The sequence below is a fragment of the Ranitomeya variabilis genome, chromosome 4 (genome assembly GCF_051348905.1).
Source record: "Ranitomeya variabilis isolate aRanVar5 chromosome 4, aRanVar5.hap1, whole genome shotgun sequence".
Lineage (NCBI taxonomy): Eukaryota > Metazoa > Chordata > Amphibia > Anura > Dendrobatidae > Ranitomeya > Ranitomeya variabilis.
In genome coordinates, this window is record NC_135235.1 from 283,984,311 (window position 1) to 284,007,149 (window position 22,839).

General features: G+C 46.8%; 1 protein-coding gene across 1 annotated transcript in view; it reads right to left on the reverse strand.

Moving 5' to 3' along the window:
* Positions 1-22,839, reverse strand: part of PLCH2 (phospholipase C eta 2) — a 694,774-nt gene that overhangs the window by 167,220 nt on the left and 504,715 nt on the right. Inside the window, exons 3-4 of the mRNA XM_077250076.1 lie at positions 21,618-21,764; positions 4,501-4,746 (exon numbers count right to left, since the gene is read on the reverse strand). Of these exons, the coding sequence (XP_077106191.1) occupies positions 4,501-4,746; positions 21,618-21,764 (393 nt within the window). The remainder of the gene's footprint in view (positions 1-4,500; positions 4,747-21,617; positions 21,765-22,839) is intronic.

The following is a 22,839-nucleotide window of genomic DNA, read 5'->3' on the forward strand; positions in this document are numbered from 1 at the left end:
AAGATCCACCAACAGGTCATGTATTCAGGAGTTCCTTAGTATTGCACAGGTGATGGAATTCTTGCCTTTCTATCTAATGCTATTATCACTTGGGCAACACTAAAGACCTATCTTGAGGACCGGAGTTGGGGAACACTGGTTTAGGGGCATACTTGGTATGTTCGCTAGCTACATCAGAATCGGACAGATTTCAACATGCTTTTAGAAAATGATAAAACGACTACAATTGTAAAGAACATTACAATGCTATAAACATGAGCATCACTCATAAAAGCAAAGCTAAACGTCTTTGAGAAACAACGGACATTTATCTCCTATCCGGAGCATATACAGTAAATGTCTGATCTCTGGGGGCCTCATGAGGACTATAACGCAGGCCCTGAGTCGACCTTAGTGAGGAGGAGTTTGCAAGTTTCAGCATTCGAGCACATCTCCTACTGCTCCGTTTGAGGTCTATGGGGCCGATGAGAATTGCCCTCGCCCTTTTCAATCAGCCACATAGACAAAGGAGCAATACAGTGCATGCTGGAATTTGCTCCATTCCCATGCCTCTCCCTGGGACCCTCATTCAAATAATTGTGTTGTCTGAACCCAGCAAATTGACAGGGACATGCTTTCTTTCTTAAAATGAGGAGCAGCCACTCTAGCCGCCATATCACCGCCATTGACCTCAAAGCAATATCTGCAACCGGGCCCCCCGCTACCGCGTGTCATCTACAATACCGGCACCATCATGTGAAAGAGTAAAGTTACGACCCCTCAAACTCCAAGTTCAGAGGCAATTGTCACCCCTGCACCTTTAATATCTACTACCTCCAAATATCCAATACCACATGTCTGACTTCACCGGCAGAAAGGCGTTTTGTCCATTATTTCTGTAGCTCTTATCATTCTTGTCTCTTAGTTATTGGTTTACAGCATCATCATTTTTTGGCAGCTCATCAATACAACTCCACAAACAACGAGAGAATTTGAAATGCTAAGGCCAAACAAATCTGTACTAATAACCTCTGACTGAAGGCTTCCTGGCACAGACTTGTATGAACATCTTGTAACATCGTTGCACTGACTACTTTTTTTCTTGTATCGGGGCGATCAAGAGTCAGAGTTGAGCGAATGTTTCAATATTCTGTTTTGATCGCCGGTGAATATTGTATTTGCAATATTCACCGAACAAAGCCGAATGACGTTGTAGTCAATGGGAGTAGAAATGAGGGAATATGTTCGGAAACGATCGTCAAACATAAATTCGGCAAGAATAGGGTACCGATGTAGCACGAATATGGCATATTTGGATTCAGCAACAGTTTCCGAACATATTCACTCATCTCTAACATGACCACCCACTGCAGCTCAGCTCCATCAATATTAACAGACTGCAGCTTCTAGGAGCACAGCTGTATAGAGAAAACCTGCAAAAGGGACACAAAGCTGCGCCCCCTTCATTCATGGGATCCCATAGGTTAGAATCCCGGTGATAGCATAGCCTAGAGACTTTAAGGGTTATTCTCATCCTGTTTGTTCATCTCTCTTCAGCCTCCCGGCTTCTTGGTTCTTGGCTGACGTGTACCTGCTTGACTGACAGTTTGGACCATTGGCCCAAAATGTGATCTCCCGATGCTGCATAATGAGGCAGCTTTGCCTCTACAGTATCATATATAGAAAATAACTTGGCACTCAGAATAGATGCAAATATATAAAAATTGTCCTTCATCAAATATACAGATTGTCAATTAGTTGAAACAGAAGAATAGCCTACTACGCAGAAGAATAATTTTGAATCTAATCTGTGTGTCAAGTTCTTTGTTATATTATTTGAAGGGTCAGGATACTGCTTAAGCACGAACTCTATCAGGAGTCCATGCTCTCTCTATGGATCCACAGCACTAGATGCACAATGTCACTGAAGCTGGCTGGGATTGAATGCTAACAATACTCTTTAGCAAACCCAGAAGACTTCAAAGCAGTACTTACAAGCTCTGTTGGAAAGATCTTGTAAATGCCGCACCATGCTCAGCCAGCACTGCACCAAGCTCAGCCGACATTGCACCAAGCTCAGCCCCACACTGCACCAACTTCAGCCAGACACTGCACCAACCTCAGCCAGACACTGCACCAACCTCAGCCAGACACTGCACCAACCTCAGCCAGACACAGCACCAACCTCAGCCAGACACCGCACCAACCTCAGCCAGACACCGCACCAACCTCAGCCAGACACCGCACCAACCTCAGCCAGACACCGCACCAACCTCAGCCCGACACCGCACCAACCTCAGCCCGACACCGCACCAACCTCAGCCCGACACCGCACCAACCTCAGCCCGACACCGCACCAACCTCAGCCCGACACCGCACCTACCTCAGCCCGACACCGCACCTACCTCAGCCCGACACCGCACCAACCTCAGCCCGACACCGCACCAACCTCAGCCCGACACCGCACCAACCTCAGCCCGACACCGCACCAACCTCAGCCCGACACCGCACCAACCTCAGCCCGACACCGCACCAACCTCAGCCCGACACTGCACCAACCTCAGCCCAACACTGCACCAATCTCAGCCCGACACTGCACCTGAGTCACCCGCCAGGGCCGTGGGGTACTCGGTACCGGGTCTGGTACTTAAAGGGATGTGTCACGGCGGCGGTGACCTGGTCCGTGGTCCTGGGCGCCCATGTTAAAGGGGTGGTCTTTAAAGGTTTTTTTTTAAATAAATAAAGTTTGTGACGCCACCTGTGGTATTCGGTCAGGGATGACCAATGCTGCTTAAAGGGGTCCTCTGGGGTGATGTTATGGCAGTCAGATGGTATAACTTCCCACAGGTGAAGTAGGTCCCCAGGGCTCCCAGTGAATAGATGGGGGATGGTGAGTGGTACAGCAAAGAATGAAGGATGCAGTTGTGCAGTATTTTTACCTGGTTTACTGATGGTAGCAGGTAGCCACAGTCCAGGGCACAGATCACAGGTTCAGGCAAGGTCCGGCCGGCTTGGAAGCGAGTTCAGAGTCCAGCTTTATCAGGTGGAGTTAAAAGCCTTCCTTTTAACGCTGTGTTGTTTTAGTCCCTTACTGCCTATGGCTTTGTAGCAAGGTTGTCTCAGTTATCTCTGTCCTTTGTTAAACTGGGGCACAAACCCGTATGACAGGTGACTTGAGCCTTTTTACAGGATCTCTATCATGACCCGGGCTCTATGTGTCACTGTGTCTCCTGGGTGTTAGGGCGAACAGTTGATATATAATTCAGCTGTCCTGCCGGTTTCTGCGATGTGTCTTAAGTCCCACAAAAGCCTCGGTCTTCCAGCTACCGGTGTCTGCGCTCAGTCAGGGATGTAGACCAGTCCCAGCTATTCTCCCCTGTTGTCACAAGCCAGGGCTTTGCTCTCCGGCACGTTAGCTAAAGGCTGTTCTTCCTTCTGTATCTTGCTATCTAGGAGCTACAGCATCTCAGGCTGTACGGCCCCTCACCCATCCTTCTGCCTCAGACTGCTCCAGTCTGCTGTTCGGTATCAACTGACAAACTCTTCCCAACTGCCTAGCAACGGCCTAGCAACTAACTCCTCCTCCCAACCAGAGAGAGCAGCTCCCCTCAAACCTAGAGTCAGAACGGTGTTGTATGTGCTAATTACCTGTTAAAAGGAATCTTCCATCGCTTCCAAGCGTGACATCACTCTCCCCGTGAGGAAAGCAATGCCACTGTGACAACCAGGACCCTGGGGCGTCACACTCCAACCTCAGCTGACAATGAACAGTAAACAATAAAATGATGAACCTGTTATTTGGAGAGCAGGGAACATTTTTCAGAATAAGTAAATTGGAAGTTTCTTACTTTAGAAGGACTTTGCTATTCTACACTTTAAGAACCTATAGGCTTGTCCATGTACTGCACTATGGTTCCAAATGATGCACAATATGCTTCCCCCCTCAAAGCAATGCACCATAAATAGTATATAAGAGAGTGTGTTACAGATCTTTTTCTGTCTGCCTTGGTATAGAATTAGAGGAACATATTGGTACCTTATACAGCCATAGGAGGCAGAAGTTGATGCATCAATGACCCATAATATTGGAATTGGAGGAGACCCAATACACTATAAAAAGAAATATTAAAAACCACAGACCATGGACTAGTAAATATGAGAGGTCTATACAAGTGATGTGCTATGATAAGGTGTTATCTGAGCATGCTCGGGTGCTAACCGAGTGTCTTTGGCGTGCTCAAATAATGTGTTTGAGTCCCCATGGCTGCATGTCTCCCAGCTGTTCAACAGTGGCAAGACATGCAGGGATGTCCGGTTTGTTAGGCAATCCCTGCATTTGTTGCGGTTGTCGGACAACCCCGAGACATGCAGTCGCAGGAACTCGAACATATTTTTTGAGCAAGCCGAAGTCATCCAGTTAGCACCTGAACATGCTCAGATAACATCTTATCCAAGCACGTTCGCTCTCACTAATATAGACCTCTCATCATCCAACACCAGCACTAGTTTGCACAAAAGGATATTGGTCACGGGTTCTTTGCCGCTTAGACAGACTATCTTCATCACTGATCCCCGCCATCAGGTACTTCAGACCAGTTATCCACGTCCGAGCTTCTTCACCACTTGAGGACACCAAATCCAGAGACTCCATGTGATCCCCATAGTAGATACTGAAACAACAGTTGGGGTCGAAGCTGCCATCAGCGTAACGCTGGAAGATCTCAGACTGCTTCCCCTCACAGACCTCCTGGATGGTATCAATGGATACTGGAAAGAAAAAAAAACCATAATATTAAAAAGATGGATTCTGTCAATTAGTGAACAAGTTTATTATTGTGGGAGGTAAAATTCCAGGAGTTCTAAACATACAGTCATAATGGTCAATAAGACACCATTAGAAGCAAACATGTCTGGTACACCGTATGGCAGTGTGATCCTATCTGTGCATTGGCCGACACAGAGGGTCCTGGTGCAAGAACATGGGCGCTTTGATCTAAAAAAAAACAACTCATCAGAGTCAGAATAAAAATCCATGAAAGCAGTTTTCAAAGTGACAGCCCCCCACATGGTTTACATCTATCTCCACCCTTCTCTGGCTCTATGAAGAGAATGCTGTCAAAGGAGAGGGGAGGTGAAGAATGAAGGAAAGTGGTGGGAAGGTATATATGAATGATTGGCCTTTGTCCGCACAGGATGACTGTGCAAACCAAGCCCCTTTAATATGCAGAAGCTCTGGGAATCTGAGGACGAATGTGCATTTCATGGAAGGCAACGGACCCAATTGATCACCAATACTATTGAATACCAGATTTTCCTGCAGTAGCCCTTAGGCCGGCGTCACACTAGAGAGTTTTACAGACGTATGAGAGGCGCAAAAACAACGCATTGCACACGGACCAATGATTTTCTATGGGGCAGCTCCTATCTGCCGTATATTTCTCGGCCGTATTTTACTGGCGTAGAAAATCGCAGCATGCTGCGTTTGTCAGTGTATTGCGCAAAAACTCCGCCAATGAAAGTCTATGGGGGTGAGAAAAATACGGATTACACACGGACCAGCAGTGTGACTTGCGAGAAATACGCAGTGGTGTTCTAGAGAAAACCCAGCAATTCAGAGCAGTGTACAGTAAAATCACACTGACAGGTTACACTAACAGAAAATATTCAGAAAAATCCCCACACTAGAGTTCATATGAGTTTATGCCAGCAAGGGGCACAGCACCACAAGTCTACAATGCTACGTTCCCCTGCTTTCAATTCATTCCCCAGTTTTTACAGCCAGGAGCATGGCTGCATTAGCAGGCTCCTGGATGTAAAATTATTTAACCCTTTCAGATGGATTTACAGCGTGGGACGTGACTGAGCGCCGGAAAGGTATGGGATATTGTTGCTTTTTTCTCTTTTTTCTTTTACAGAATGAGGGTCTTCAGCTGGATTAAGTAGATAGATAGATAGATAGATAGATAGATAGAGAGAGACTGTATATATATGTTTTCACGAATATTTGAGCCCTTGGATCCATTATATGTCCAACGCAGTAAGGATGCCATACGGATTACATACGGAGGATGACATGCGTAAAATACGCAGCCACACCCTGCCTAAGGATGACATACGGATCACTGTTTTGGGATCATTTCTGCATATTACGCCTGTAAAAAACGGACCGTATTTCCCTACGCTGAATGTGACACCGGCTTTATAGTGCCGAGATGCAAGTTATATAGTTATATGTGTGTTCTGCTTAATGCGGTGCATTATGTGGCTACACAACCTCAAACAGCGACCCGAGAGCTTTCTATCGTAGGGCTAGTCTTCATTCATCACATACATGGAGGAGTCTTGGACACCTATAGCCACAACCACTGGTTCACATGTTGTCCTTCCTTGGACCACTTATGGTAGGTACCAACCACTTAATACCAAAGCATCCCTCCACCAGACCTGCCCTTACGGAGATGCTCTGACCCAATCATCTAACCACCCCAATTTGGACTTGGTCAGAGATGCTCAGATCCTTAAGCTTGCCCAATTTTCCCAATTCCAACATCAATTTCAACTACAGACTGATCAATTTTGATTGCTTCCTAATATACCATATCTAACCTTCTGCAATTGTTACAAGATTTTGTATTGTCCAACCTTAGGTTATTTTTTTTATTTTTACATAAATTGGGGATAAAATTATTTTTTGCCATAGGGTTTAAGTTAAAACTTTGCACAGTTTCGTTTTTCAGGATTTTTCATTCCCAGCTTTCAACATTAATGTATTCCGTGGTCATAAATACACAAATGATTTACACATGTCCCCATAATACAGTCACTGACAGATTCTCTGATGGATTCTCTTGATAACTCAGTCTGCAGCCAGCAATAGACAGTGCAGCACACAGTCTATAGAAGGCTAAGGGTGCAAAATTTATAACAAAACCTAATTGCAAAAATGACTATAACCACAAATACATGCATTTATGTATAAAAAAAAGTCCCCAAAAGGTGGACAAGGCATTTAATTGTATTGACTTCACCTGTAAATTTATAGCTGATATATATAATATATACACACAAAGATGCATTAAATATTGGATTACGAAGTCCTGACTTTCCCCCATTCAGTTGAACGAGCCACGGTCCTCGTTGAGCTATAAGTAGACTTTTATGAGTTGTACCTTGCAATTTAATTGCTATCCAAAAAATGTGCATTGTCCTTTCTTCATTCTCCTTATCAAATCATAAAAGGACAACTCATGAGAAAGTCTTGCCTTGAACCAAGACAAGTGCAGTATATGGGATTTAATTTCCCCTGTGATCGGAGAACACAAAACCAATCTAGAGGAGCAAAACAAAGTCTTGTGCATTCCTCCATCGATCACTGTACTGGGCCTGCTTTCACCCAGCGAGTGGAACCGGCTGTACTTCTCTAACGGACGCGATAATATTATATCATTCATTCTTCAGCGTCTACTTCTCATTACACCCAATAAAGATGTTCACAAGTAAATTATACTGGAAAACTAGGTCAGTGTGCCATTAAAAGGTATTGTCCAGTGAAAACAAGCCATCGCCTACCTGATCAGTGGGGGGTCCGGTAGCTGGGTCTGCCCTGATTATCAGATCAGGGAATGTATTTTTCTTACTCTCCAATGGGACACTTTTATCCCCGTTATAAAAGAAAAAACAGCAGATTAGACGCCCAACCGCCGTTCCATTCATTCTCTATGGGACTGCCAAAAAAGTGGAGTTCAACGCTCAGCAGCCCCTTGGGGAATGAATGGAGTGGCATTTGAGTATGTGCACTGCTCCTCCATTCTAAAGGGGATACAAGTGCCCATTGTGTGGTGCGGGTTCCAGTGAACAGATCCCGTAAGTTGAGAACGAGAAGGTTTGGACAACAAGTCATGAAAGGTCAAGATTTTTTGGATTATGATTTATCCCCTTGTAGGTGGTAAACGGTATAACTCCCCCACCACCCAATGTAAAAGTACTAAATGTTTTCTTTTAAAGAGCTAATGTACCTCCGCTAACTTCAGAAGGTGAGTGCGGTCAGTGTAATCACATCTATAGACGTTTGCCAAATCGAGTGCATGAGCTGAAGGTATGGCGAACCTGTCCTGCTCTTATGAATAGGATTGGTATACAATACTTGGCGCTTGTGGAGCACCCCATAGGGCCGCAGGGTACTCGGTACAGGGTCGGTACAGTTCTTAAAGGGGAAGTCACGGCAACGGTGACCCAGTCCGTGGCCCCGGGCATCCAATAAGACTGAGAATGATGAAAGGGGATTAAAGTTTATAAGGGATTGTTTGTGACGCCACCTGTGGTGTTCAGCTATAAATGGCCGACGCTGCTTAAGGAGTCCACTGGGGCCGATGGTGATGCAGCTTTGATGGTTTTGCTCCTCACAGATGGAGCGGGGGCCCCAAGGCTACCAGAACGGTCTATGAGGGGTTGTGGACGTTGGGGTGCAGGAATGATTGGAGGACACAAGGATTGTAGTTTCTTTACCTTTAATTGCAGATGCAGTCCGGGGCACAAGTCACAGCTGGTAATGGAGATACAGGCAGCCTGGAAGCAATTCAGAATCGCCCTAGCCAGGTGGGGTTGGAGGCCTCTCTACTGCGCTGTTCTCTGGGTTCTTGATGTCTTAAGGTCTCTTCAACTCCCTCTCTCAGTCTGTCCCTTAAGTGGAATGCTACCCGCATGGCAGGCAGCTCCTGCCTTTTCCAGGTGTCACTCCCTCCTGGTGATTTCGGGCTCTAGTCTGCGGCTGTGCCTTCGGGTGTCAGTTGTGGCCAGGAGACCTGCAATCTCCTGCCCTCCATATTCAGTTGCTGGGCCTGCAGTCCCCAAACAACCACGAACTCCGGTGTCTTTTGCGCTCAGTCCTTAGGTGAGCTCAGTCATAGCTCCACTCCCAGTCTCTCTCCTCACTCACTTCCTCCTTCACTGTCTCCCCCAGACTGACTAACTAACCCCACCTCCAGGCCAGAACTTAAAGGGAAGCTACCCTGAAACCGGGTTCTGGTCTGGAGTCAGGAAAGTGTTGCATGCCAGTGTTACCTGCTAAGGGGATCCCTAATTGCCTCCCGGCATGGGATCACCCTCTGTGAGAGAAGTAATGCCACTGTGGCAATCGAGCTCCTGCGGTGCCACATTTGTGCCCACAGGCTTGTGGAGCGCCCCCAGACGCAGGGCCGTGGGGTACTCGGTACCGGGCTTCTCTGTCTCAGTTCTGGGGTTGTCACGGTGGCTAGACCCAGTCCGTGACCCTGCTAAGGGGCGTCCAATGAAAGTTGTGAGTGGTGGTGCGTGGTGCAGGTCGCGATGAATAACGAGGACACAGGGTTGCAGTCTCTTTACCTCTTTACTGAAGGCTTCAAGGTCCTCAACCCAGAGTACGGTTAACAGGGCTGTAAGAGACCGGCCGGTCCGATGGCACCTCCAGAGTTCCCTTTGCAGGTGGAAATCTGTGCCTACCTTCTAGAGCCTGTGTGTTGTAGTACTTCCCTGCTGAGCACCACGGGATAGTCCTCACAACTGTTGTGTCTGTTTCTGATGTTATTTCCCACAACTTATGTCTGTTCTGATGTTCTTCTCCGTCCCCCAGATGATATGGATAGGACGCACCCGTATGACTGGAAGGCCTGGAGTTCTTCCGGGACCCTAGTGTCGCCCCTCTCCCACAGTTGCCCCCTATGTCTTCTTAGGTGATTTTGGTGAGACAGCCAACCTAAAATCAACTGTCCTGCCTCTGTTTGAAGTATTGCTTGGAGCCTAATACTTCCTCGGCGTTCTGGCCACCGGCTACGCGCCTCAATAGGATGTTGCCTCGATCTTACAGCACGACTCCTATTGGTATTATCTCCTTGTTGCTGCGATCTCGTTTCTCACTGCTTCACAATAAACCTCGGTTCTTGTCCTTTCTTGAGATACCGCCGCGATGTAGTGCAGGCGTGGTTCCTTAACGTTCTTTTCTGTTCGCTAGGCCTCTGTCAGGATCCTACCCCTGACAGGGACCCCCCTGAATCTTCCCCTGCAACACCCTCTGCCACAGGATGTTGCTTGGTTCCAACCCAGTCAGCTTTCTCTCTAACTTCCTATCTAACCCCCTGTTTTACCAGATTGTGAGGAGTGGCCTAATACATAGCACCCTTAGCTCCCCCTGGAGGCCAGACTGTGAAGTGTATTGGTGCCTGTGATACCTGGTCAGGTGAACTCCTTCAGTGCCATCAGACGTACCATCACTCCCCTTAGCGGCGGAGCATCAGTACTGCAACGACCAGGACTCTGGGGCGCTGCACTTGCAGTTGGCTGCAGACCTGACATCATGGGCACTGCTTACCCTCCAGATATGAAGCATGCATAGCTGAATGACCCATTAAGATGCTGTTTACTGGTTAAAGAAACCTTCTTGTGTCACATTGTCACCATTGTGCCCATTTGTCACTGGTATCATGGTAGATTATGTATAAGTATATGAAGCACCACCAACATGACCTGACAGAGGGATGGATGGTGTCCTGGCGCTCAGCTATAGGAAGAGGTGCCTGCGGTTGTTTAGACTAAGGAAGAGCCAAGACTTGACGATGTGCATTTTGACTCAAAATTTCATGCCACAATGTTTGTAGAAGGGGCAAAAAAGAGATATGAAAGGAAATGATTTGGGCACCAAGAAGCTGGCTGTGGATAGTCCAGCTTGGTACCTGTAAAACCTAAGATTGGCCTATCTGGTATCCAGGAATGGTCTTGTCCATTGGAGGCATTTGGATTGGCTAAGGTGTCGGACGGATTACCAAAGAGCCTGTTAAAAAAAACCATAGTGCTTGGCGGGTCGCTTGGTACGCTTTCTTGAGATACCATGCAATGGTATGAAGAGATCACCTCTCAAGGCTTGAAGAAAGTCACCAGAAGAAATGGTGGCCTGGGATAGTGTAGCCACATTGAAGAACAGTTCGAGCTGTCACTTAAATAGTCCGTGTCATCAGCACTGGGACCCGTCATTTCAGAGGAATCGGCTAAGGGCTGTGAGATGTCAGTAAGGGGGGGAGGAAACAAGGTTTTGAATGTGGAAAGCAGAAAGCTGCTATTGCTGGGCTAAATAGGAACTTTGTGAGATGTCAGCCTCGGAAGGAATGGTTACCAGCATGTACTGGGAGAATAGCGGCTTGTGAGGTTGCCTGGAAGGCAAGTAGACTGAACGGGAGCGGTGAGAGGGGATAGTTAAAGGGGTTCTCTGACATATGATAGTGATGATCTATCCTTGAGATCACATAACAGACCAATCAAACAACACGTAATTCTGCAGGACTCCGTCAATCAAAAAGCAATAAAAAAAAGCACTATAAAAAATAACTTATTACTGTAATTAAAAACAGTACACAAAGTTAGTGGAGGATACAAAATATACAAGGAAGATACTGTATATAGATTGTATAGTGTAGGGAGGGATAAGGGCGCTCTCTCTTTTATCCCTAATCTGTCTCTCCCTACCTTGCTGTAAGGGGTTTGTGCCCCAATAGGGATGGTTGAGGGATTGTACACATCTATGCAGTTAATCAATTTTTGTTTTGCAGAAAGCACATTTGCACTTTAAAGAATTTTTACACACAGTGATTTATTTAGCTTAGGCATACAGTGTGGAAAATAAGTATTTGATACACTGCCGATTTTGCAAGTTATCCCACCTACAAAGAATGGAGAGGTCTGTAGTTTTTATCGTAGGTACAGTTCACCTGTGAGAGACAAAATCTAAAAAGAGAAAATCCAGAATATCACATTGTATGATTTGTACATAATTAATTTGCATTTTATTGCATGAAATTAGTATTTGATGCAATATAAAAACAGAACTAAATATTTGGTACTGAAACCAATCACAGAGGTCAGACTTTTCCTGTAGCTCTTGATCAAGTTTGAACACACTGCAGCAGAGATTTTGGCCCCATCCTCCCTACAGATCTTCGCCACATCTTACAGGTTTCGGGACTGTCACTGGACAACATTGAGTTTCAGCTCCCTCCAAAGATTTTCTATTGGGTTCAGGTCTGTAGAATGGCTAGGCCATTCCAGGACCGTGAAATTCTTCTTGCGGAGCCACTCTTTAGTTGCCCTGGCTGTGTGCTTCGGGTCATTGTCATGCTGGAAGACTCAGCTGCAACCAATCTTCAATGCTCTTACTGAAGGACGAAGATTGTTGGCCCAAATCTCCCAAAATACATGACCCCATCCATCCTCCCTTCAAGATGGTGCAATTGTCCTTTCCCATTTGCAGAAAAGCACCCCCAAAGTATGATGTTTCCCCCACCATGCTTCATGGTTGGGACAGTGCTCTTAGGAATGTACTCATCCTTCTTCTTCCAAACACAGCGAGTAGTGTAAATATCAAAAACTTTTATTTTTGTCTCATCTGACCACATTACCTTCTCCCATGCCTCCTCTAGATGATCCAGATGGTCACTGACGAACTACAAACGGGCCTGGACATGTGCTGGCGTGAGCCGGATGACCTTGGATTTTAATCCTTGAGGGCGTATTGTGTTACTAACAGTACTGTTTGAGACTGCGGTCCCAGCCCTCTTCAGGTCATTGACCAGGTCATTCATGTAGTTCTCGGCTGATTCCTGGACTTTGTCATAATCATCCTCCTTACCTCATGAAGAGAGATCTTGTATGGAGCCACAGACAAAGTAAGATTGACAGTCATCTTGTGTTTCTTCCATTTTCTAATAATTGTGCCAACACTTGATGCCTTCTCACCAAGCTGCTTGCCTATTGTCCTGTAGCCCATCCCAGCCTTAAGCAAGTCTACATTTTTGTCCCTGGTGCCCTTAGACAGCTCTTTGGTCTTGACTATGGTGGAGAGGTTGGCGTATGATTGATTGAACTTGTTACCTGTATAAACTAACATGTCTGTGAGAGCCAAAATTCTTGCTGGTGGCAGGTGATCAAATACTTATTTCATGCAATAAAGTGCAAATTAATTCTGTAAAAATCATGCAATGTCATTTTCTGTTTTTATTTCTAGATTCTGTCTCTCACAGGTGAAGTGTACCTACGATAAAAATTACAGACCTCTCCATTCTTTGTAGGTGGGAAAACTTGCAAAATCGGCAGTGTAGAACATTTACCGTATTTTCCCCACTGTATGTACGTGGCGGCTACATTATTGGCTGCAAACAACTGTGCACTTTAACTTGAGGCAATTGTTGCCCTATTTTATATTTATCTCCTACCTTTAATTCTGCTTGTTGCCAACTTAGACTGCTAATCTATAGGGTCAATAAGGAAGTGTAGCAGGGTCAGACGAGGAGGAGTAAGGTCGCCTCATAATTTATTACTATTAGGGCGCTTGCCCCTGTGACAAGGTAGGGAGAGACATATTAGAGATAGAGGAGGGACAGATATAGCTCCCTTATCCCTCCCTACCCTATACTATCTATATATCTTCTGTCTATATCATTTATCCTCCACTAACTTTATGTATTGTTCTTAATTATGGAAATAAAAGTTAAATATCATATTACAGATTCCGAGCACATAGATGTATAATATGTCTGCGTGCTGCGCGAAGGGCTTCTGTAACCTCAGACAACAGGTACCAGTAGTGAGTCCCTTACGGTCACATTATTATTCAAAAAATACAAAACGCCGGTGGGGAATGATTGCTGGCCTACATTATACGGTCACTAATTGGATAATTTAGCACCACAGAACATTGTACGTGCAGTGGTGACAGTTCACTTATGATTAGCGGATCCGTAAAAAGTCTGTTATCCACAATCTCAAAAAAATAAAATACTAAATTGCTGTAAATCTTAAACCTAGTGACCTGTCGCTACACATTAAGGGCCCATACACAAGATACTGATGATTTGGCCGGCAGCCATCTGGCCCAAGTTCTCCATACACAGGAGTTCCGCCGCTGTCAGCAGGGGCGTAATGATCACGGTCACAGAGGGTGCGACTGCGATTTGCCGGCTCCCTGTGATGCAACACATACCACCAGCAAATCAGAGGCTAGCAGCAGATGTGGGCTTGCCACTGACACGACGTGGAGCATGGCATTGACGTCATGCGCTGCCCCGGTACAGGAACACAGAGGTCAGCTGCTGAGAGGGGAGTACAATCGGTTCATTTTGTGGTGGTGAAGAACAAAAGGAGCCCGAGATGGGGGACAGTAGACCAGGATGCAAGACACTACCACCAGGACAAGGGTGGGGGGGACAATACCACCAGGACAAGGGTGGGAGGGACAATACCACCAGGATGGGGAGAGGAATGTAACCAGACAATATGACCACTCTGTAAAATTGGTGCAAGATGTGCCATTAATGAGGAAAGACTCCCATCTGCTGGCCAGCCAAAATCAAGCAAAACCAAAGTGTGCAGGAAGATTTGCAGAGGGAGGAACCTTGTGTGCTGGACCAGATCAGGTGTGACTCTCTATAAGAACTTCCCAAATATAAAAGTGGAGTGCCCGCCAGGGCTGTGGGGTACTCGGGCCGGGTCGAACAGTTCTTAAGGGGGATGTGTCACGGCAGCAGTGACCTGGTCCAATGCCCTGGGTGTCAAATAATAGTGAAATAAAGGGGAAAATAAAGTTTATGGGGGATAGTTCGTGACGCCACCTGTGGTATTGGGCAAGGGATAGCCGGCGCTTCTTAAAGAGACCGCTGGGGCTGATGGTGATGCAGCAGAGTTGGTACAGCTCTCTATAGGTAGAACCAAGTCCCAGGGCACTTATGATGTGAAAGATAGTAGTGATAATAATCGTGGTGCAGAGTGGATGGTGCAGTAAATAACTCTGAAGACACAGCAGGGTGCGGTTCTCACACTTTTACTCACAGTTTGTGGTGCAGTCCATGGCACTGATTACAGATGGTAATAGAGATCCGGGCAGCCTGGAAGCAATATGGGATCCAGCTAACCAGGTGAGTTCAGAGTAGGCCTCCCTATTGCGCTGTATTTTGAGGTCCTTGCTGCCTAAAGCTGTGCTCAGCCCTCTGCTCCTTCTTATTCTTTAGTCCTTGTCTGTATGGCAGGCAGCTTGAGCCTATTACAGGTGTCACTCCTTCGTGGTGGCTTCTGGCTCTCATTTGCTGCTGTGCCTTCAGATGTTGTGATGGGCCAGGAGACCTGCAATCTCTTGCCCTCCGGATTCAGTTGCTGGGCCTGCAGTCCACACACAAACACGGACTCCGGTGTCCTGTCTTTGGCGCTCAGTCCTGGGGTGAGCTCAGTCGCAGCTCCTATCGAACAGGCTCTCCTCTCACTTCTTGCCTCTTCTTCCTTCACTGTCTGCTCTCTGACTAATACTAACTAACCCCGCCTCCAGACCAGAGCCTATAGGGAAGTTCCCTTGAAAACCGGGTTAGAGCTCCCCCTTCTGGTCTGGAGTCAGGAAAGGTGTTGCATGCTGACTGTATTACCTGCTAAGTGGATCCCTCTTGCTTCCAGGCATGGCATCACACCCCCCTGAGAAAGGCAATGCCACTGTGGCAACTGGACTCCTGGGATGCCACAAAAGCCATGTGCGCCAAATCACAGGTGGATCTGGCACTAGGAAAGAGAGCGGGGCAGATGTGTTCCAGAGACTCCACTGAGAACAACGTGACAGGCCTCAGCAGGGAGTCTGTGCTACCTGGGTGTTGGTCACCACCTGGCAAGGTTCAGATCCCGGAAGATATCCCCGAGTGCTGCTTATGCTTGTTAGAGCCGAAATCAGCCCCCTGGTCAAGCCTCCACGGTCGAGCTATGCTTGTCAAGAGTTGAGGCCAGGTCCGCTCTGCCCTGAGCCTGAGTGACTTTCGCCGAAGGTCAAGCTGAGAAGAGCCATGCAGCGACTTCAACAGGAGAGGCACACCTGCGACACAGGAGGGACTGTGCAAGTGAGCAAGGCTATCACTTCTAACTATCACTTACGGTATCGGGGTCGGCTGAGACTAGGATTACAGGTTGGAAGGGGGCCGGTTGGTGCATGGGATGCTCAACGGGCTTTAATAGACTACGTCAGTAAGAGACTTGCGGCCTGACACCAGGACGAGGGAACATAATACCGGGATGGGGGGACAAAATACACCAGGACAGGGAGGAACAAAATACACCAGGACAGGGGGGAACACAATACACCAGGACAGGGGGGAACACAATACACCAGGACAGGGGGGAACACAATACACCAGGACAGGGGGGAACACAATACACCAGGACAGGGGGGAACACAATACACCAGGACAGGGGGGAACACAATACACCAGGACAGGGGGGGACACAATACACCAGGACAGGGGGGGACACAATACACCAGGACAGGGGGGGACACAATACACCAGGACAGGGGGGGACACAATACACCAGGACAGGGGGGGGACACAATACACCAGGACAGGGGGGGGACACAATACACCAGGACAGGGGGGGACACAATACACCAGGACAGGGGGGGGGACACAATACACCAGGACAGGGGGGGACACAATACACCAGGACAGGGGGGGGCACAATACACCAGGACAGGGGGGGACACAATACACCAGGACAGGGGGGGGACACAATACACCAGGACAGGGGGGGACACAATACACCAGGACAGGGGGGGACACAATACACCAGGACAGGGGGGGACACAATACACCAGGACAGGGGGGAACACAATACACCAGGACAGGGGGGAACACAATACACCAGGACAGGGGGGAACACAATACACCAGGACAGGGGGGGACACAATACACCAGGACAGGGGGGGACACAATACACCAGGACAGGGGGGGACACAATACACCAGGACAGGGGGGGGACACAATACACCAGGACAGGGGGGGACACAATACACCAGGACAGGGGGGGACACAATACACCAGGACAGGGGGGGGACACAATACACCAGGACAGGGGGGGACAATACACCAGGACAGGGGGGGACAATACACCAGGACAGGGGGGGGGGGACACAATACACCAGGACAAGGGGGACACAATACACCAGGACAAGGGGGACAATACACCAGGACGAGGGGACAATACACCAGGACGGAGGGGCATTACGCCAGGATGTGGGGACAATACACCATGCCTAATCTCACCAAGAACAAAACAAACTGCAATCCAAAAATTGGACATGCATGATCTGTATTTCCCTCAACATCATTTTGAGAGTCTCCTATACACAGTATCAGCAGGTTCGTCTGACAGGCTAATGTGTATGGCTGCCTTAGGTCTCTATTCACATCTGTATCAGAGACTTAGTCAAATTTAAAGGGAAAACAGAGCTGTGTGCAAGGCGATATTCCCTGTGAAAACCATGAACACCCTGGCAGAAAGCGATGCGCCCTCTCATAAGCCACCGTGCCCTCTACACAATGCATTCGGAACAGTGTCATGACATCTGTTATAAAACGCCACAAGGCAGATGTGAACAGAGTCCTAGGAGCAAGGTTCCTTTAAACAGTCCGTCTGCTCCTCAGCACACAGACGCTCCTGTGTTCTGCAAGTCTTCATTCTCCTGTGTACATGGCTGTCAAAGCGAGCAGACAAAGACAATCTAGTTGTACACAGCACAGCAGCAGGTCTGTGACAATGCCAGAATAAAAAGAGAGTACCAGGAGATGCATTACACTCAAAGAGAACATGAGCCCCTGGGAGGAAGCCAGCGGGGAGGAAAAACACATGTCCACCGTAATGTAATGACTGCATCTTGTCAGCGAGCAGCAATCTAACGGGGCGCTGCTCCTCTCCATTACAACAAGTGCCAAAACTGACACTGAGGACGCGGCGTCCGGGGGGACAAGGTCAGGGCACAAGCAAAGTGCATTACGTCAACCTATTTATGAAGTTCTGGATGTGACGGGCTTCTTTATATCTTCACCACCTCATTTGTAACCGGTTTTTTTTAGACGGCATTGGCGTCACTAAAAATCAACTCGAAGGGGGATCTGTCACCAGATTTCACAGTACGAACAGTTGCAATTGGAGCGCCCCCAGACACATGGCCGCGGGGTACTCGGTCTCAGTTCTGGGCTTGTCACGGTAGCTAGACCCAGTCCGTGACCCTGCTAAGGGGCGTCCAATGAAAGGTGTAGGTGGTGGTGCGTGGTGCAGGTCGAGATGAATAACGAGGACACAGGGTCGCAGTCTCTTTACCTCTTTACTGAAGGCTTCAAGGTCCTCAATCCAGAGTACGATTAACAGGGCTGTCTGAGACCGGCCGGTCCGATGGCACATCCAGAGTTCCCTTTGCAGGTGGAAATCTGTGCCTACCTTCTAGCGCCTGTGTGTTGTAGTACTTCCCTGCTGAGCACCACGGGATAGTCCTCACAACTGTTGTGTCTGTTTCTGATGTTCTTTCCAACAACTTATGTCTGTTCTGATGTTCTTCTCCGTCCCCCAGATGATATGGATAGGACGCACCCGTATGACGGGTAGGCCTGGAGTTCTTCCGGGACCCTAGTGATGCCCCTCTCCCACAGTTGACCCCTATGTCTGCTTAGGTGATTTAGGTGCGACAACCAACCTATAATTAACTGTCCTGCCGTTGGTTTGAAGTAATGCTTGGAGCCCAATACTTCCTCGGCGTTCCGACCACCGGCTACGCGCCTCAATAGGATGTTGCCTCGATCTTACAGCACGACTCCTACTGGTGTTGTTATCCCTTTTTTGCTTTGATCTCATTTCTCACTCTCCACACTAAACCTCGCTTCTTGTCCTTTCTTGAGATACCGCCGCGATGTAGTGCAGGCGCGGTTCATTAACGTTCTTTCCTGTTCGCTAGGCCTCTGTCAGGATCCCACCCCTGACAGGGACCCCCCTGAATCTTCCCCTGCAACACCCTCTGCCACAGGATGTTGCCTGGTTCCAACCCAGTCAGCTTCTGTCTAACTTTCTACCTAACCCACAGTTTTACCAGATTGTGAGGAGTGGCCTAATACATAGCGCCCTTAGCTCCCCCTGGAGGCCAGACTGTGAAGTGTATCGGTGTCTGTGATACCTGGTCAGGTGAACTCCTTCAGTGCCATCAGACGTACCATCACTCCCCTTAGCGGCGGAGCATCAGTACTGCAACGACCAGGACTCTGGGGCGCTGCACAATCAATAGCAACCATCCTGCAATGATCCATCCATTATTGAATAGAAGTCCTAGACCTGATGAGGCGGGTGTACTTACTCTGACAATGCATATCGGCATGGCTGTGAATACATTTTTAAAAGCTTAATAAAAATGAGCATTTTTGGAGTCCAAGTCTAGCTGGACTCCTAAAAAGCTCAAATTAATAATCAGGATCATGTAGCCATTCTGTAATTTTGAAAATAAGTCCTCCAGCCTCATCAAGTCTAAAAGATCTTTTTAATAATGTATGCAATATTTATGAGCCATTGGCAGAAAGTTTCGATCAATTGCAAGTTTTGCATAGAATTTTTGCTAGGGTAAAAATTGCTTGGACCATGGGCATGGTTGGAATGGTCACGGCCATGTCTATGGAGCTTACACAATTTTTGTGGCTAAATGGCGCTGTGACCTGGTTTGCCATATCGGCACTACCTGCACATGATGTTCTCTCCTGGGATTTGTTGTCCCCCATCATTAACCTACTCAATATAATTGCCTGGACAGAGAGCAGCAATGCCGAACTGTCTCGATGGAACAGATGTGAGAATATATTAAAGTAAGGACGCCAATGCTTCCCTTAAAAAAAAAATGTAGCCAGTTAATGGGTAATAATTGGGTGTATTATGAAAAATATGAGCAAAAAACTTGCCAACTTAAAGTTTTGTAGCCAAAAATACATTCACACATTATAAGAGATAAAACCAAAAATATTGCACAAAAGGTGTCCATATAATTTAAGCAATTTTTTTTCAGAATTTTTTGGATGTTTTGAGAAAGAATAAAAAACAACAAAAATTGAAGTAAACCCATAATATTATTAAGATATATAAATATATGCAAAACTCATGCAAATGGTTGAATGTTGGTTTAATCTACTATATAATTGTCTATGGTCTACTTCTGTCTTTCTTTGTTTCTGTCGCGGATATTCATTGGTCGCGGCCCGTCTGTCATGGAAATCCAAGTTGCTGATTGGTCGTGGCAAAACGCCCACGACCATTGCCACAACCAATCAGCGACGGCCATAGTCTGGCAGCTAAATGGCCGCTGCTTTACTGCCCTGCAGTCAGCGCTGAGCGCTCACACAGGGTTAATGCCAGCGTTAACGGACCGCGGTGTAACGCACTCTGTTAACGCAGCCATTAACCCTGTGTGACCAACTTTTTACTATTGATGCTGCCTATGCAGCATCAATAGTAAAAAGATCTAATGTTACAAATAATAATAATAATAATAATAAAAAAAGGTTATTCTCACCTTCCGATGTCGCGCGCTGTCCTCGGCACTGCAAGTGGCAGGTTCTGGTGCCAAGGATGCTATGCTAGAAGGACCTGCCATGACATCATGGTCATGTGACCGCGACGTCCTCACAGGTCCTGCGCTCATACCAACCCTGGGACTGGAAGCTGCCACGTGCACCGCACACAGGCGCCAGGACTTCAAGGGGCCTTCAGAAGGGGACTATATGTTTATTTTTATTTTAAGTCTTTTTTTAACCACGCATATAGTGCCCACATTGCTATATACTACATAGGCTGTGTTACATACTGCGTGGGCTGTGTTATATACTACATCTCTGTGCCATATACTATGTAGCTGGGCAATATACAACGTGACTGTCCAATATACTACGTGGCTGTGCAATATACTACGTGGCTCTGCTATATACTACGTGGCTGACCAATATGCTACATACCTGTGCAATACACTACTTGGCTATGTTATATACTACGTGGCTGTGTTATATACTACGTGGCTCTGCTATATACTACGTACGCTGTGTTACATACTACGTAGCTCTGTTATATACTACGTAGCTATGTTATATACTACGTCGGTTGTGTTATATACTACGTCACTATGCAATATAGTACGTAGCCTGTGCTATATACTAGAATACCCGATACGTTAGAATCGGGCCACCATCTAGTATTCTATATTAGTCTAATACTTTTCTATGACCCTCCAGCTAACTATTAAAGGGGTCACCTAGGGCTACAAATATGAAAGCAGATTCTCAGCATAGGTTATCGATAAATTGGTGGGGATCAATATTGCAGCTCTGGATCATACAAATAGCCACTAACATTAGATCTCCTTGTAGTATTGCTCCGGTGTAGTTAACCCAAAATTTCTTTGGCAATATCAGTTGATTGTTGGGGCTTTTGGAAATCGGAAATATTGTCACCCAGTTAAAACAGTGAAGATTATAGAAAAACTCACAGTCTACTTACTTAAGTTATGTTTACACAGAATCTTTTTGCTGTGTTTTTGGAGCAGAAACCCAACGTTTTTGAGGAGGTTAGAGATCTGGAAAGTTTTTGCTCCAAAAAGTCTCCGTTCACGTAATCTTACTTCGGCATCATACACATTATTCCAATTTTTCTTATTGGCTGATGCTACAACATTTGCGGTGAAGTTTTGGGCTGACAAGTGAAATTTGCATTTGGAATCCTCTCTCATCTTATGTCTGATATTTCAAAGTTCAGCCATATGACATTTGCACTACGAGAACATATGAATGTAGTCTTACTCTTGGCTTTTTCACTCTTCCTTGAAGGTCTCCACCGTATACAAGATTTATGTTCATCCAAGTAGTAGAATCGAACTAAACCTTTGGAGCTACCGCGCAGTTTGATCATTTGCGTACCAGCTTGCATAGAACTCATACATCTTTCCACTGCAAGGAAAAAGAAAAAAAACATCATATTACAAGATGTGAAGATACGTGATGCAGAATGACTAGTACGAAAAGTAAATTAATGGATTTCTGAAGCTCCTCTTCACAAAGTCAGGGAACTATACCCTAGATTTTTAAAAGGCAGTCTGTCAGCACAAAATGACTGTTCAAACTAAGCACAGACACTTGGTGCACCCTTGGTGTGGCCAAACATCTCAGTGCAACTTTACAACTACTTTATTTCCAATCTATCTCGGTCCTTCTCTGGCTCCTGTAAAAACCAAGCTGTCAATCATGGAAGGAGGGAGTATAATTATGGATGCAGTAGGTGGGGAGGCGCACAGAGAGCCTGTGCATGGTTTGACTAGTCATTTTGTGTTGACAGATTCCCTTTAAAGTTAAAGTTAAGCCGCAATACATGAACCAGTGTACCATAGAGATAAATGAGTGTGATCAATGAGTGGATCAGGCTGCCATGAAAGGTGGCGAGTTCAATGGAAGTCTTCAATCAGAGGCTGGACAGATATTTGTCTAAGATAGTTTAATGAATCCTGCATTGAGGAGGGGGTTGGACACGATGCCCCAGGAGGTCCTTTCTGAGTCTAAAGAGTGTAAAGGTACCATCACATTAAGCGACGCTGCAGCGATATCGACAACGATGCCGATCGCTGCAGCGTCGCTGTGTGGTTGCTGGAGAGCTGTCACACAGACAGCTCTCCAGCGACCAACGATGCCGAAGTCCCCGGGTAACCAGGGTAAACATCGGGTTACTAAGCGCAGGGCCGCGCTTAGTAACCCGATGTTTACCCTGGTTACCAGTGTAAATGTAAAAAAAACAAACACTACATACTTACATTGCCGTGTCTGTCGCGTCCCTCACCTTCAGCTTCCCTGCACTGTGTAAGCGCCGGCCCTAAAGTACAGCGGTGACGTCACCGCTGTGCTTTGCTTTATGGCCGGCACTGACACATTCAGTGCAGGGAAGTGAGTATGTAGTGTTTTTTTTTTACTTTTACAATGGTAACCAGGGTAAATATCGGGTTACTAAGCGCGGCCCTGCGCTTAGTAGCCCGAT